This window comes from Ambystoma mexicanum, chromosome 4p, assembly GCF_040938575.1.
Source record: "Ambystoma mexicanum isolate Mex_15411 chromosome 4p, UKY_AmexF1_1, whole genome shotgun sequence".
Classification (NCBI taxonomy): domain Eukaryota; kingdom Metazoa; phylum Chordata; class Amphibia; order Caudata; family Ambystomatidae; genus Ambystoma; species Ambystoma mexicanum.
The window spans coordinates 761356014-761369902 of NC_090927.1; the positions used below are offsets into that span (position 1 = coordinate 761356014).

Consider the following 13889-nt stretch of genomic DNA (forward strand, 5'->3'; position numbering starts at 1 on the left):
GTGTTGCTATCATTGCAAAATCCAACCTTCATTTTAGATCCTGCCCACTAAACACTCTGGAAGGTTATGAAATGCTCCTCATTAAACGGACTACAGACCCTAAAACCACAATTAACATGCTTATCATTTACTGAGCGCCCAACCACATCAACCACATGGAAACCGACATCCCACTTCTCATCACACCCTACGTTAAGCCCAATACTAAATGTATTTTTCTAGGCGATATCAATCTAGGATTTAATGACGCACAAGACCACAAAGCCAGCGCCCTCCATGCATCCCTCACTGATATGAATTTCGCTCAACTAGTGCCCTCACCCATACATAAAAAGGGTAGAACATTAGACTGGATACTGACATTAAACATCTGCCTATCAATTGACTCCATCATTGCAACCACTTGGTCCCACCATCACTTAATCTGTTTATAACACGAGAAATTCTCTCCCCCACCACAACCACTATCAGTCCCATTGAAATAAGAAACACCCAAAATCTTGCAGCAGATAACCTCACCCCTGTCCTGCTGAAGGCCCTCCCAGCCCAGACCCCTGCTAATTTCAACTCACTAATTCCAACCTCAACTGCCTTGCGGACATATATCGCAATTGTCTCAAAAACACCATCGACGCCTTAATCCCGCTCACAACCAAAACACTGAAGTCGGCTAAACGCTCTAACTTCTGGTTCAATGAGGAATTTGTAGTGCTATGGCGCAACAAAAGATCCCTGGAACACATTCACAAAAAGTCCCTCTCTCCCGAATCGGCCAAAGCTTTCTTGAAAGCAAACAAACTCTACAAATTCGCTATCATAGCACACAAAGCTAATACCTTGAACAACCGTATAAACAATGCGTCCTCGAATTCAAAAGAACTCTTCACCATTCTCAAAGAATTGGAAAACCCATCACGTCAACCACTCCATAAATACAAGCAAAGCCTGGTGCACTATTATACAAAATGCACTTGCCTCAAAAATACATATGCTCCAAAACAAAATCATAACTAAAAGAAAATTACTAGACAGCAAAAGTTCACCCCTCTCACTCTTGGACACAGACCATGAAAACATAGTAACGCAATTTAAAACCATCTTAAACAGAACCAACTCTTAGGAGCTAGACATTCAGGCTTCCGGCCTAGTCATAGCACCGAAGCAGCCTTATTGGACCTCCAAATCCAAATGGATTCCATAAGAGACGCCGTTAACCTGTGTATCTTACTTTTACTAGACTTATCAACAACTTTCGATTTGGTGGACCATGACAAACTATGCAATACCCTGTCCGATAACTTCAAATTTTCACATGAAGCCAACCTCGGGGTAAATCCTTTCTATCAGAACACACCTCAAGAGTTGCTATAGGTAAGGAAGCTGCAGACCCCATACTTGTCCCAATAGGAGTTCCTCAAGGCTCATGCCTATCGCCCACCATCTATAATGCCTACACTAAGCTATTTGCAGCCCTGGACGCCATGGGTGTCATCTACACACATTTCACGGATGACACCCAGATACTCATCCCTATCACTGGCAACTATGAGCAAGACACATTCACTGTAAACCAGATTTATGCCATAATCCAAAACTGGATGGCTAACAACAGTCTATGCCTTAACGATGAAAAGACGGAGATCATCATTGTGGGTTCACCTGCCAATATCAAATCTCTCCACTCTGACTATTCCTCCATCACTGTCGATGGAATACCAATCCTCAAGCAGGTCAAAACGCTGGGTGTCCATTTAGATACTAATCTAACCATGATCAAACACGTGAATGCCCTATCATCAGCCACGTCCTACACATCGGTTAAGTCGCCATTTTCTGACCCCACAAAATTGCATAACGCTTGCCCGTGCTCTCATTCTGTCTAAATTAGACTACTGTAATGTACTACTGTTAGGCTCATTAAACACTAACCTGGCCAAACTCCAGCTACTGCAAAACAAAGCACTCAGAGCTGCACTTTATTTAAAAGAATCTAACCATATCTCCAAGGAGGGAAGCTCACTGGCTCCCCATTAAAGCCAGAATTATCTTTAAAACACTATGCATTACCCACAAATACCTAACCAAGACATCTCCCACTTACCTCAATAACGGCATTACCCATAACAAAGCCACAAGAACATTGAGATCTAACAGCTCCCAACTCTTTGTCTTTTACGCTCTCCTGGTATCCATGGGGACGCCACCCAGCCCTGGTTGGATGGTTTGCACCCTCAAACCCTCTCCCGGTCCCTTGGTAAGGCCTCTGGTTAAAGATGGGTCTGCAATATAGGAGAGCTGTATTCAATACCAGATTGTCTTTATGCTTTCCCACCTCCCTTGGCCTCAACTCCTTCCTCCCCATTGGGCCTTCTCCTCACCTTAATATTGTAAAAGGTGGATTCTCCGGCCTGCTCCTCATGTCAGGGGCGCATAGATGAGGGGGGCGAGCAGCAACCAAGTTACTTCACTGGTGCAAGCCCCCCTGTGGGAATCCAGGCCTGCTTTGACTCCGTAGGTTTGCTGCTTTACAGTCTTTATATGCAGTTCTTATGTTCCTCTTAGTTCGAATAAAAATGTCTTGCTTCTTTGCTTTTAGGTATGGAAAGGTATTTTGGTGTTGTCATGCAGTTTGAAGATGAGCATGGGCCGGTAGGTGAAAGCGCGGTGTGCGCGATGCTGTCCAGTGAGTAATGCGCTATGCACGGCGCGGTTTTGCCTTTTATATTGCTAACCTGTGTCTTTTCTCTCCTTGCAGGTTGCGATGTTCCTCGCCGAGCGCCGTAATGTTCCAGCAATGATACTGACAAGGAGATGACTACCCAGGTAAGAATTGTGTGGCTTTCTTCATTCGGGTGGAAACGTGAGTAAACGCTTACTAATGCTGTCTTTCTTTCTCCTCTTTCCAGGTTATGGTATTCCAGGATGCATGCGGTGCCGGATGTTGGAGTTCGTACCTTCAGGTGAGTGGAACTGAAGTCAGCGATGGATTGAAGACAGGATACTGTTCCAGGTAAGTTTTGTAGTGTTCTTTCTCTCTCTGCAGGTCCTTGGTTTCAGGTAAACTGGAATCAAAGAACTGGACACGGTGAGCGTTACACTGCCCACAGCAGAATAACGCAAAGCATGTTTTGCTGTTTGGGTGTGGTTTAAATAGTCTCAGGTGAAGTAGTCCAGGTAAAATAGTCCCAGGCCTGCCACACCCAAAGTAGTCCAAGTAAAGTAGCCCCAGGCCTGCCACACCCAAAAGACTAGACCCTACAGCTCAGTTCCTTGTTACTGAGCTATGTGTGTGCCTCCATGTTGGCTGAACCCCCCCTCAAGTTAAATAGTCCCAAGTAAATAGTTCCATTCTAATGTTGGTCTTCATGATGGTTATGAGCCTGGCGCCTACTGACTCCAAGAGTCTTGGATGAGGTTTTAAGGCCTTTGAACTGGCCCTAACTGGAAGGCTGACTTGCCAGTGAGAGCCAGGGGCAAGGGTCATGACATTCTCCCACGGTACAAATGCACAAGGGCCGGGGGTGGGGGGGTGAGTATAGTTTTCCAGTAATAGCTCCCAAAATCTGGAACTCCCTCCATCCTCACGCCATAATTGTGCCATCCCACCAGAGATTTAACAAGACGCTAAAAACTTGGCTCTTTAACAGATACTAAGTCAGCAGTAGGCCTCCTTAACACTCAAGAGAGACAACCGTGTGTCTCGTCCGATCTATTCCCACTTTCTTCCTTGGCTTGCATGTCCTGTATTTGCTCTCCTGATCTTTTCTAATAATGTGAACAAATATGTACTAGTGTAACCTTTGATTCCTCACTGTAACCGAAGAATCAACTGTGTTACCCTTACCGTGTCATGTATATGTAACTCCATTATATTGTATAACTATTTTCTCACTGTAATCAGAGAATCAAGCTTCCTGCAACCTATGTCGTGATACCTCCAGGTTTGGGTGTATAACAAATGCAATAAATAAAATAAATAATGGGAGAGACATGGGGGTTTAACTTGTATCAGAATACAGTGATTTACTTGGGGATCAGGGTCGCCAGGGACACCAATAAATTATACACTGAGAAATGTGTACCTACTCTTGTCACCACTAGAAACAAAGTCGACAGGTGGCTGAAGTGCCCGCTCTCAATGGTAGCTAGAATCGCTCTAATTAAGATGATACTCCTCAAGCTGCTGTACATATTCCTGAATATGCCCAGATGCTTACCTAAGAGCTTATTTGGGAAACTTAGATAAACACTAGCAAGACTAATATGGGCGGGTAAGGCGAGCAGAGTGGCATGGGCTAACCTGACATCTGCTGATTGAGGCGGTCTTGCTGTCCCAGACTTGGAGGTCTATCATCTGATGACACAGGCGTCGCACAATGCCCTGGTACGAGCCTGCACTATATGGCCAACATGTGGCTCTAGAAAGAGCCATGGTGGCACCAATGAAGCCGATAGCCACACACTGGGGTGTCCTGCACACCCCAAGCTCACATTAATACTGTGCGATAGCAAGCTGCACTGCGCCCTCCCACTACCAGACAATTAATTACTCACCGTAATCGCATGTCTGATGAATGTATCTGCTAAGATTCACATGCTGTGCATATAGTCCTACATCTAGCGGTAATCGCAGAGTATTGCATTTTTTTTCCAAGATCGAAAGGGACGTCGACATGGGCATGACTAACACTATCCCTAACGTGACGTGTAGTGTACACAAACCCACACGCATCTAGGTTCCACCAGTTGTTTTTTTTCTGCTGTGAGGGAAGCCTTATAGTCTGCGTGAGTGAGTACAGAAGTGAGAAGGTGTAAGAAGTCTATGTTCCTTCTATTCCAAGAGGGGAACAAGGGTGGGCACATGTGAATCTAAGCAGATACAATCATCAGAAATATGATTACGGTGAGTAATTTATGTCTTCTGATGCTTGTGGATCTGCCTATAGTCGCATGCTATGCATAGACTAGCGAGCAGTACCTAGAGATGGTGGTGGGATGTGTGAAGGAATAATAGCAAAGAAGTGACTTAGTACCGCTTGTCCCACCTGAGAATCAGACCTAGAATGTGTATCTAGACAGTAGTGTTGTGTAAAGGTGTGAACAGAACTCCAGGTTGCTGCTTTGCAAATGGAATCTAGAGGAACATTTGCAATGAATGCTATGGTAGCCCCTGCGCCCCGAGCCGAGTGAGCTCTAGGCATTAAGGGTAGATCTCTCTTGGCAAGAGTCTAACACAGTGTGATGCAGTTTATGATCCACTTGGAAATAGCTGATTTAGAGACAGGGTCCCCTTCTGTACCAGCTGCCACAGAAACGAAAAATTGGGTTTGTCTTTCTTAGTGGCCTTGTCTTTTCCAGATAGTAAATCACTGATCTCCGCACATCTAGTGTGTGGAGGCTCCTTTCTGCCACATTAGTGGGGTTTTGGAAGAAGGTGGGCAGTTTTATGGACTGGTTCACATGGAACTTTGAAATAAATTTGGGTGCAAAGCGTGGGTGTGTGAGCAAATCCACCTTGTCCTTGTGATTCGTAACAAAGGAGTTCTGAACTGAAAGAGACTGCAGCTCACTAACTCTTCTAATAGAGGTAATGGCCACTAGGAAGGCAGTCTTGTAGGTGAGTCCCTTAAGGTTAGCCTTGTGTAATGGTTCAAAGGGAGGTCCCCATTAGTCTGGTAAGGACAACATTCATGTCCCATTCGGGAGCTGGGTTGGAGATGGGGGGATGATGTCTCTTTACCCCCTCCACAAAGGCTTTAATCACAGGAGTTTTCCACCACAAAATCTTGCTCTGGGACACGGTGTATGCTGAGAGAGCGGCTAAGTGGACCTTTAGAGAATTGAAAACCAGTCCTGAATCTAACAGGTGAGTCAAGTAAAGGGCGATGTCTTTAGGAGAGCAATCAACAGGATTGACTCCCTTTGTATTACAAAAGGTAACAAAGCACTTCCATTTACTGGAGTAGCAATATCTGGTGGTATGTGTCCATGCATCTCTGAGGGAGTCGAAGGTGCCGAAACTCCATGACTTCAGGAGCCAGGCTGCTAAATTGAGTTTTGGGGGCATGGATGCAATATCACTCCCTCATCTTGGGACAGCATGTTGTAAGGGCATTTCACTTTCCTGGGGGGTGAGACTGACATTGGGAGAACCAAGGCTGGTGGGCGGGCCCACATAGGGGCCACCAAGATCATCATGACTGGTCCCTGGTGCATCTTGTGCACTATTCTGTTGAGAAGGGGAATTGTGTGGGTTTGGGGGGAGGGTAGGCAAATCTTCCCATGACCATGTTATGCAGAGACTGTTCCCCTCTGAGTGGTTCTGTGGGTATCTGGAGGTGTAGCCTGGTCATTGGTTGTTTTCCAGAGTGGCAAACAAGTAGATCTCTGGGAAGCCTCATTCTGCAAAGACGTTGAGTAAAATGTCTTCTTGTAGCCGCCACTCATGCTCCAGGGGTAGGGGGAAGTCTCTGCTGAGTAAATCTGCCTGAAGATTGAGTTCCCCTGGAACATGATGTGAGAAGGAGGAAGATATTGTGTTTCAGTGCCCATTTCCAGATGTTCTGGGACAGTCTGGATAGCCCTAGAGACTGAGTGCCCCCTTGTTTGTTCAAGTAATGCATAGCCATGTTACTGTCCATGAGGACTATAACTGTCTTCCCTCAGAGGTGTGTCTGGCAAGCCTTCAGGGCCTTGAACACTGCTAGCAGTTCCAACAGGTTGATGTGATTGGGCGCTACTGCTGGAGACCACACGCAGTGCGCTGTCTGTTGAAGGAGGTGAGGCCCCCACCCCGACAGAGATACGTATGTGGCGAGAGTGGCTTCTACTGCAGGGGTGGTGAAGGTCTTTCCCTGCAGAAGGTTCTCCCTTGACCACCACTGCAGAGACTGAACAAGGGCTGTCGAGACTACCACTAGATAGTCCCACTGGCTGCTGGCCTGACAGCATTGGCTCGAGAGCCACTCTTGCATGGGGCGCATGCGCAGACGAGCGCGAGGAACTAGGAAGACGCAGGAAGCCATCATCTCCAGGAGTAGCATTGCTTGCGTATGGTCACCCGGTGACTGGCTACATGATGAGGGATCTGGAACAGCATCTTTTGGACCCTCTCATTGGAGGGGAAGGCGAGCCTGTCTTCTGTCCGAATTAGAGCTCCCAGAAATTGTTTGACTTGGATGGGCTGGGGGTCAAGCTGGATTTCTTTTAGTTGATAGCGAATCCTAGGTTGAAGAGGAGATTCACCATCTTCTGGGTATTTGTCTGGCATGTTCCGTACAAAACCTGTTATGAGTTGTCGAGGTAGGGATGGACTGGGATGAACTGCCTGTGCAGGTGAGCTGCCACTACCGCCAGTACCTTTGTGAACACCTTTGAGGCTGTGTCAATGCCAAAGGGGAGAACCTTGAAGCGATAGTGGGTGTCTTCGATCATGAAACTGAGGTACTTGCTGTGTGCTGGCAGCATTGAAATATAAGAGTATGCATCTTTCATGTCCTACGTGGCCATGTAATCCCCCTGCTGCAGCAGTGAGATTACCTCCTGAAGAGTTGTCATCCTGAACTTTTGAGGTTTGACATATTTGTCTGTAGGTCTAAAATAGGGTGCATGGTGAGGTCCTTTTTGGGTACAAGGAAGTACACTAAATAAATACCTTCGTTTACCTGGAGAAGGGGGGCGACTTCGAAGGCGCCTTTTTCCAGCAGGACCTGAACTTCTTCCAGCAGGATGCACAGGTGTTCTGGCGACAGGCGACCGATTCCTGGTGGATGCTAGCCAGGTGGTCAGAGGAACGCAATACAGTGCACATGGGCAACGGTCTTTAGTACCCACTGATCTGATGAAATTCCCTTCCAAGTGTGGATAAATGATGACAGGCGACCCCCGACCGGGGAAGCACGGAAGGGGACCCGTACTGGCTAATCACTTCGAGGTGGAGGCCGGGGAGCCTCTGGGAGCAGAGTTTCTACCTCTGCCCTTACCCAGAGAGCCTCTTTGCTGATAATGGAAAATGCCAGTGGAGCCCCGTCAGGATGACCAGGTGGCACCCCCGAGCCATACGGAGCATGGGGTGAGCGGGAGAAGGATTGGCCATGAAAGGACCGGCGGGCATTTGTGCTGCCGCGCTGGTTAAAAGGTTTAGCCGAGATCTGGCTGAGTGACTTTAATGTCTCGTGCTCCTTTTTTGCCATTTCTAGGGCATCGCTGACCGCCTTCCTGAATAGGTTGGATTCCTTAACATGTATATTAATTAAGGAGGCTTGTTTTTCGGGTTTGATCCCAGAGTTCTTCAACCAGGCATGCCGCTTTAGCAGGGTTCCCTGGGCGAGTGGTGGTTACGACCAAGGATTCCGGTGTGACGTGGCCCCTAATGCAGAGGGGATCAGAGGGGGCCGGGCAAAATAACTTTTCCACACAGGGATTAACTGCCTGTGTAAGGGGAGGGGACAGTAAGAAAGGAGCCCAGGTGTCTTTTAATGGATTTTACTAATGGAATGGCTTGGCTAACCAAGTTTTCTCCTTGAGGATGTCCTGCACGATGTCCGAGTCAGAACAGCTTCTTGCGAAGCAATCTTAAAACGATCGGCTGCTCTTTTTAATAGGAAGTTAAACAGCATTTGGTCGTCAACTGGCAATGAATCTCTTTTCAGAGGAGTGGTGGGGGGGATCCAGACAGATGATGTCTGGCTCAGTGCTATGTGGCGGTGTGTGCCATGAGCCCTGGTCATCCGCCTGATCCCAGTCTGGGCCTTGATAGACGGGGTCTTGGTCTTAAAGGTCAAAACCCCCATAAGAAACATCCTGACCCGGGTCCTCTGGGTCGTCCTGAAAGATATTAACGTGGTAAAGAAAGAAACTGGGCACCGGGGGAGAGAAGTTTCCCAGTTTTAGACGGGATGGGCCATGAGCCCACTTCCGTATGCATCTTCAAGGCATGGTCATACTGGTCCGAAAGATTGATTAAACATTTTAGCCATACACTCCTCCCTGGCCTATTTGAGGAAGAGGAAGGGCCAAGGGGTGTGCGGCTGCACAGACAGGGGCGAATCCCTATATAAGGCCTTAGAAAGAGTCTGGGAGGCCTCAGAATAGTCCCCTTGGAAAGAAGGGGCTTCCCTGGAGTCCCTGGCATTCGAAATGGTAGCCCAAAGCTTCTCACCGAGCTTTGGAAGCATTATCGACGGCCTCGAAGATTTCAGCGCGTCTGTAGGCGATGATGCTACCGCTAAATTTGGCGTACTAGCGCCTTTGGAGGGTAACACGTCAGTGGTGGAAGTTTTAGGGGAACCGCCCGTACCAGAAGAGGGTTTATGCCCATTTGCATGCCACGGCGGCGGTTGCGTGGAGGGCGCCGAACTAGGAGGTTCGGAAGGCTCTGTCGAAGTCTTCAACAGGCCTACAGGCGTTGAGGACTTCTTCAACACCATTGTGGGTTGTGTGTTTATGGACAAGTGGTGTGTGGGTGCCCTTGTTGCTGGGGTGTAACCTCCCCATAGCAGTGCCGGCGGCATGCCTGTCGGGGCCAGGGCCGGACAATTGGGAGCATGTAGGCTCCTCAGAAAGATAGATGGCTTCCGAACCGAGCCATGGTTGCCGACGGATTCCTCGTCCGAAGCGACCGTGCGCACGGGGATAGATTCTCGGCCTGCATAGCGAATGCCGCCCACCACTTAAAATGCTGAAAGACAGGCGGACTAAGTCGAAAAGGTTTACAGGCCTTACACGAGCGCTTGTTGTGGTTGCGAAGAAGACATGTTCCATTCACGATGGGTATCTCTCTGGGGAAGTTTGTGGTTACTGGACGGGCATAATTTAAAGGGAGTCCTCTCCATAGCAGAGGTGGGTGGCAGCCAGCCAAGAGGTAAGGAGGAGGGGTGAAAGAAATACATTCTCAAAGAGAGAAGAAGAAAATAGGGCCCCATTCTCCCTACTTTAAAGGCCAGGCCTGAGGCCAAAGCCACGTGGTCAACAGCCGCCAAGCAGCAAGGGTGGAGGCATCGGCAAGTAGGAGTCACACGAAACAGCCATTGAGATGATGATCGCAGTTGACTAAACGACCGTAGGCTGTGGGAATAGATCGGCAATATAAACTCTTATGAGCTCCGCATAAGCGACAAACTAGGTTGGCGGAAAAAACAATCTGGTGGGACCTCGACGTGTGAGGGATTTTGGGTACACTACGTGTCAGGGATAGTGTTACATTGACGCCCGTGTCGACGTCCATTTCGATCTTCGAAAAAAAGATGCAATACTCCGCGATTACCACTAGATGTCGGACTATATGCACAGCATGTGACTCTAAGCTGAAATATATATAAGTAGGAAAGTCCATTTGAGCCAAGTCACATTCCACAATGCCAACTAGTCGCTATAGATGAAACTTCATTTCTCCAAGAAATTGTCTTTGTCTAAGACTACAAACCTTTTCCACTTGTTAAACTAACAATGTCTAATGTTGGGTTTCCGTGCTCCCTTGAGTACATCCATACACCTTTGCTGCCGAGTTCATGGACTGAGGGTGTGGATGGATTGTTGTCTCATTGTGCTGGGACAGCATGTTGAAGGGGCACAGAAGTTTGATTTGTTTGCACACTGCTAGTTTGAGTAAGTGTGGAAACTACTGTTGTGCCCACATTGGAGCGATTAGGATCAAAGTGACTTGTTCCTGGTGCATCTTGTGCACTAGCCTGCTGAGGAGTGGTGTCGGTGGAAAAGTAAGCACATTTTCCCTGACCAACTCATCCACAGGGAATTCTCCTTGGATCCTGGTTGAGGAAACCTGGATGTGAAATCCGGGCATTGTGCGTTTATGTTTGTTGCGAACAAATCTAGAGGTGGATGGCCCCACAGGGAGAAGATTAGATAGAGGACTTCTGCTCAGAGTGGCTGCTAGAGCACTGAGTTCCCTTGGAATAAGTTGAGAGACTAGGAAAATGTTCTGCTTGAGTGCGCAAATCCAAATTTTCTGGGATAGCTTGGATAGACCTAGAGAGTGTGCCTATCTGCTTGTTTAGGTAAATCATGGCAGTAGTGCTGTTTGTGAGGACTTGCACTGTTTGACCTACTAGATGCTGTTGAAAGTCTTGCAGTGCCTTGAGTACTGCTAAGAGTTCTAGAAGGTTTGTGTGGTTTTGGGATGTAGTTTGTATCCACATGCCGTGTGCTGTGTGATGAAGGCAATGGCTCCCTCCCCACCATGAAAGGGAGGTGTCTGTTAGTATCGCTTGGCCTGGTGGTTCGCAAAAGGTTTTTTCCTTTTAGCAAGTTGTCCTTGGATCACAAGCCAAGATCTTGTACTGGGGTTAACAAAACAACCACAAGACCGTCCCACTGACCGCTTGCCTGAGACCATTGTTTGCTAACCACTCCTGCATCGGGCGCATGCACAGTCGCGCGTGTGGAACTAGGTAGATGCATGAGGCCATCATACCGAGCAGGCACATTGCCTTGAAACAACTTGTTTTGTACTCTCGTTTGAGGGGAAGACTAACTCCTCTTGAGTTTTTATGATGGCTCCCAGGAATTGTTTTACTTGACTGGGGACGAGACTTGATTTTTCTTGTTGATAGATAATACCAATTGGAACAGTAGATTCATTGTTCTTTGGGTGTTGTATTGCATATTTGAGGAGTCTCTCCTGTTATCAGCCAGTCACCTATATAAGGGCACACTCAGATTGACTGTCTGCGTAGGTGTGCCGCTACTACTGCTAGTACCTTTGTGAACACTCTTGGAGCTGAGGCTATGCTTTGCTACTTTAAATTCCTTTAGTTCCCTGTGAAATTCTAACTTTATAAATGTTCCAAATCCTGTCCAACACAATCTACAAACTTAATCTACTTAACGTCTGGCCGTGGTCTGAAAATACAAACCCCTGCCCCAGCAAGTATTCAATGTCCTGGCTTCTCCACAGCCTTTCAGTTTCTTCTCCAGAGCTTTCTGTGGTCGTTCTCTTCTCCACACCAGTCCACAGGCTTTCCCGTTCGCAAAACCTGTAGAGAGTCTATTTTTCTATTATCCAGACCTCTCATCAGTCCTTCTCAATCTTATCCAGACCTTTCCATGATCATCCCATTCTCTAGACTGCCCCACGATCAATTTGTTGCTTCTCAGGAGCCGATTTTCTCATAGGTCGGGGTACTCCCTCCCATGCCATTGAGTTCCGGTTGGTGTTTTCCTTTCTCTTCACCACACTCACGCACAAGTTTGAAAGAGTATTTCTCCCCATCCCCTGTTACAGTTCTTATCAGGTAGCCGATATTACCCACCTGCCAAGGGGATCTCTGTTCCAGGATTTCTTTTGGCTCAGGGTCCTCAGAAAAACACAGTTCGGTCTTCTTTCAAGTCCCTCTGGGCAAGCCTTGCCACTGGACTCACCTCCTGCACACAACCGGTCCTGGTGATGTACTCTTTACCTACAGTTTGGCAAAGCTTCTGTTGGATAACTGCCAGCAGGTAGGCCAGCTTAGTCCAAGTAATCTTTATTCAGGGAGGGGTGATTGGCATGTCCGTTTCCTTCCTGATTGTTCCTCTTATTGGGATTCTCCAGCTCCTTTTATACACCAGGGCCAGTGTGTAGATTTGTAAGCTGGCCCGGGACTGCTCTGGCTTTCGGGCACCCGGTCTCGGGTCTTCTGATTAGCCACTTTTCTATTGGATCCCCAACTGGGTCTTCAGGCAATTATTGTTGGTCTTCTTGTATTGGGCAAGTGTTAAAGTGCCTCTGTTATTCTCACCTACCGGTTCCCTTGCTTCAAATATGTGTCATACCCTCTGTGCTATCTTCGAATTCTTCATGGATGTATTTGCGGTTCTGTGGTGCACTGCAGCTGCCTGTGCTCGCTAGGTGAATGGTGGCCACATGCCCTCTTTAGAATGCAGCTTGGGATTTGCCTGCCCCTATGGTATGTGGGTATGTTGGTTTTACTAACCAAGTGTTGGAATAACTCCACTACGTAATCTATCGCATTCATGCACAGTGCTACTAGGAATTGTAGTCCCATGTTATGTTTGAGGATCAGGTGTCTCAATGGGGAAAACATAATACTGTCAAGGAGGGAGTGAAGAGCTCAGGGAATCTTGATTCATTCATCCTCTGGGAGGCCAGGTAGCAGCTTGACCATTCCAGTTTCTTGTGGCTAGGCTACCAATAGCAAGAACAGAGAATGCCTCTAACTAACCCCAGAATCACATCTGGAGTCACGGTTGCCATGCCACTGAGCCACAGGTCCACTGGTGGCTGAAAGTTTTTCCGAAGCCCTAATAGCTCCTGGAAGATATTTCTAAGTTGAGAAATCTGTGGTAAAAAGGAATCCACCACAATCATTACGTAGACAGAAACTGGAACCTAAAGTGAAGGATTCATGCAATCTAAAGCTCTAACAGAAGAAGATAAAGATTTAGAAATCTCTGTAAGCATGGAAAACACAAACTGACTAAAATATTTTGATTGACAGTGCCATGTACACTAACTGTTGACATATTAATGTTGCCCATTCCGCAACCGTCTTCAGCAAATAGCCAGTGACAACAAGCTAGTGCTTGGACATATTGATGTTAAAGTAACTTAAATATTCTGAAATATTTGTGAAAATAAGAAGACTACTTCACCTCAAGGATTTCTTAGCCGATGGGTCCTCCATTTCTGTGAAATCATTTTTTGTAATGGTAGGTAGTGGAGGGCTTTTGATGACGGACGTCTGCTCTTCCAACAAAAGATTACGGAACGAGCTGTGAAATGCAGTAGGTGATGATGATGATGATGATGCCCTATAAACAAAAATAAATTTAGCTGTTTAACTCCATCCTGGGTTTCATTTCAAATAGAAACAGTGCCACCATAATGCTTATTAAAACATATTAGAATAAACAGGTGCTTCAACATAGAA

General features: G+C 47.1%; 1 protein-coding gene across 1 annotated transcript in view; it reads right to left on the reverse strand.

Moving 5' to 3' along the window:
* Positions 1 to 13889, reverse strand: part of IBTK (inhibitor of Bruton tyrosine kinase) — a 1971965-nt gene that overhangs the window by 130025 nt on the left and 1828051 nt on the right. Inside the window, exon 26 of the mRNA XM_069606314.1 lies at positions 13612 to 13770. Coding sequence (XP_069462415.1) covers positions 13612 to 13770 — 159 coding nt within the window. The remainder of the gene's footprint in view (positions 1 to 13611; positions 13771 to 13889) is intronic.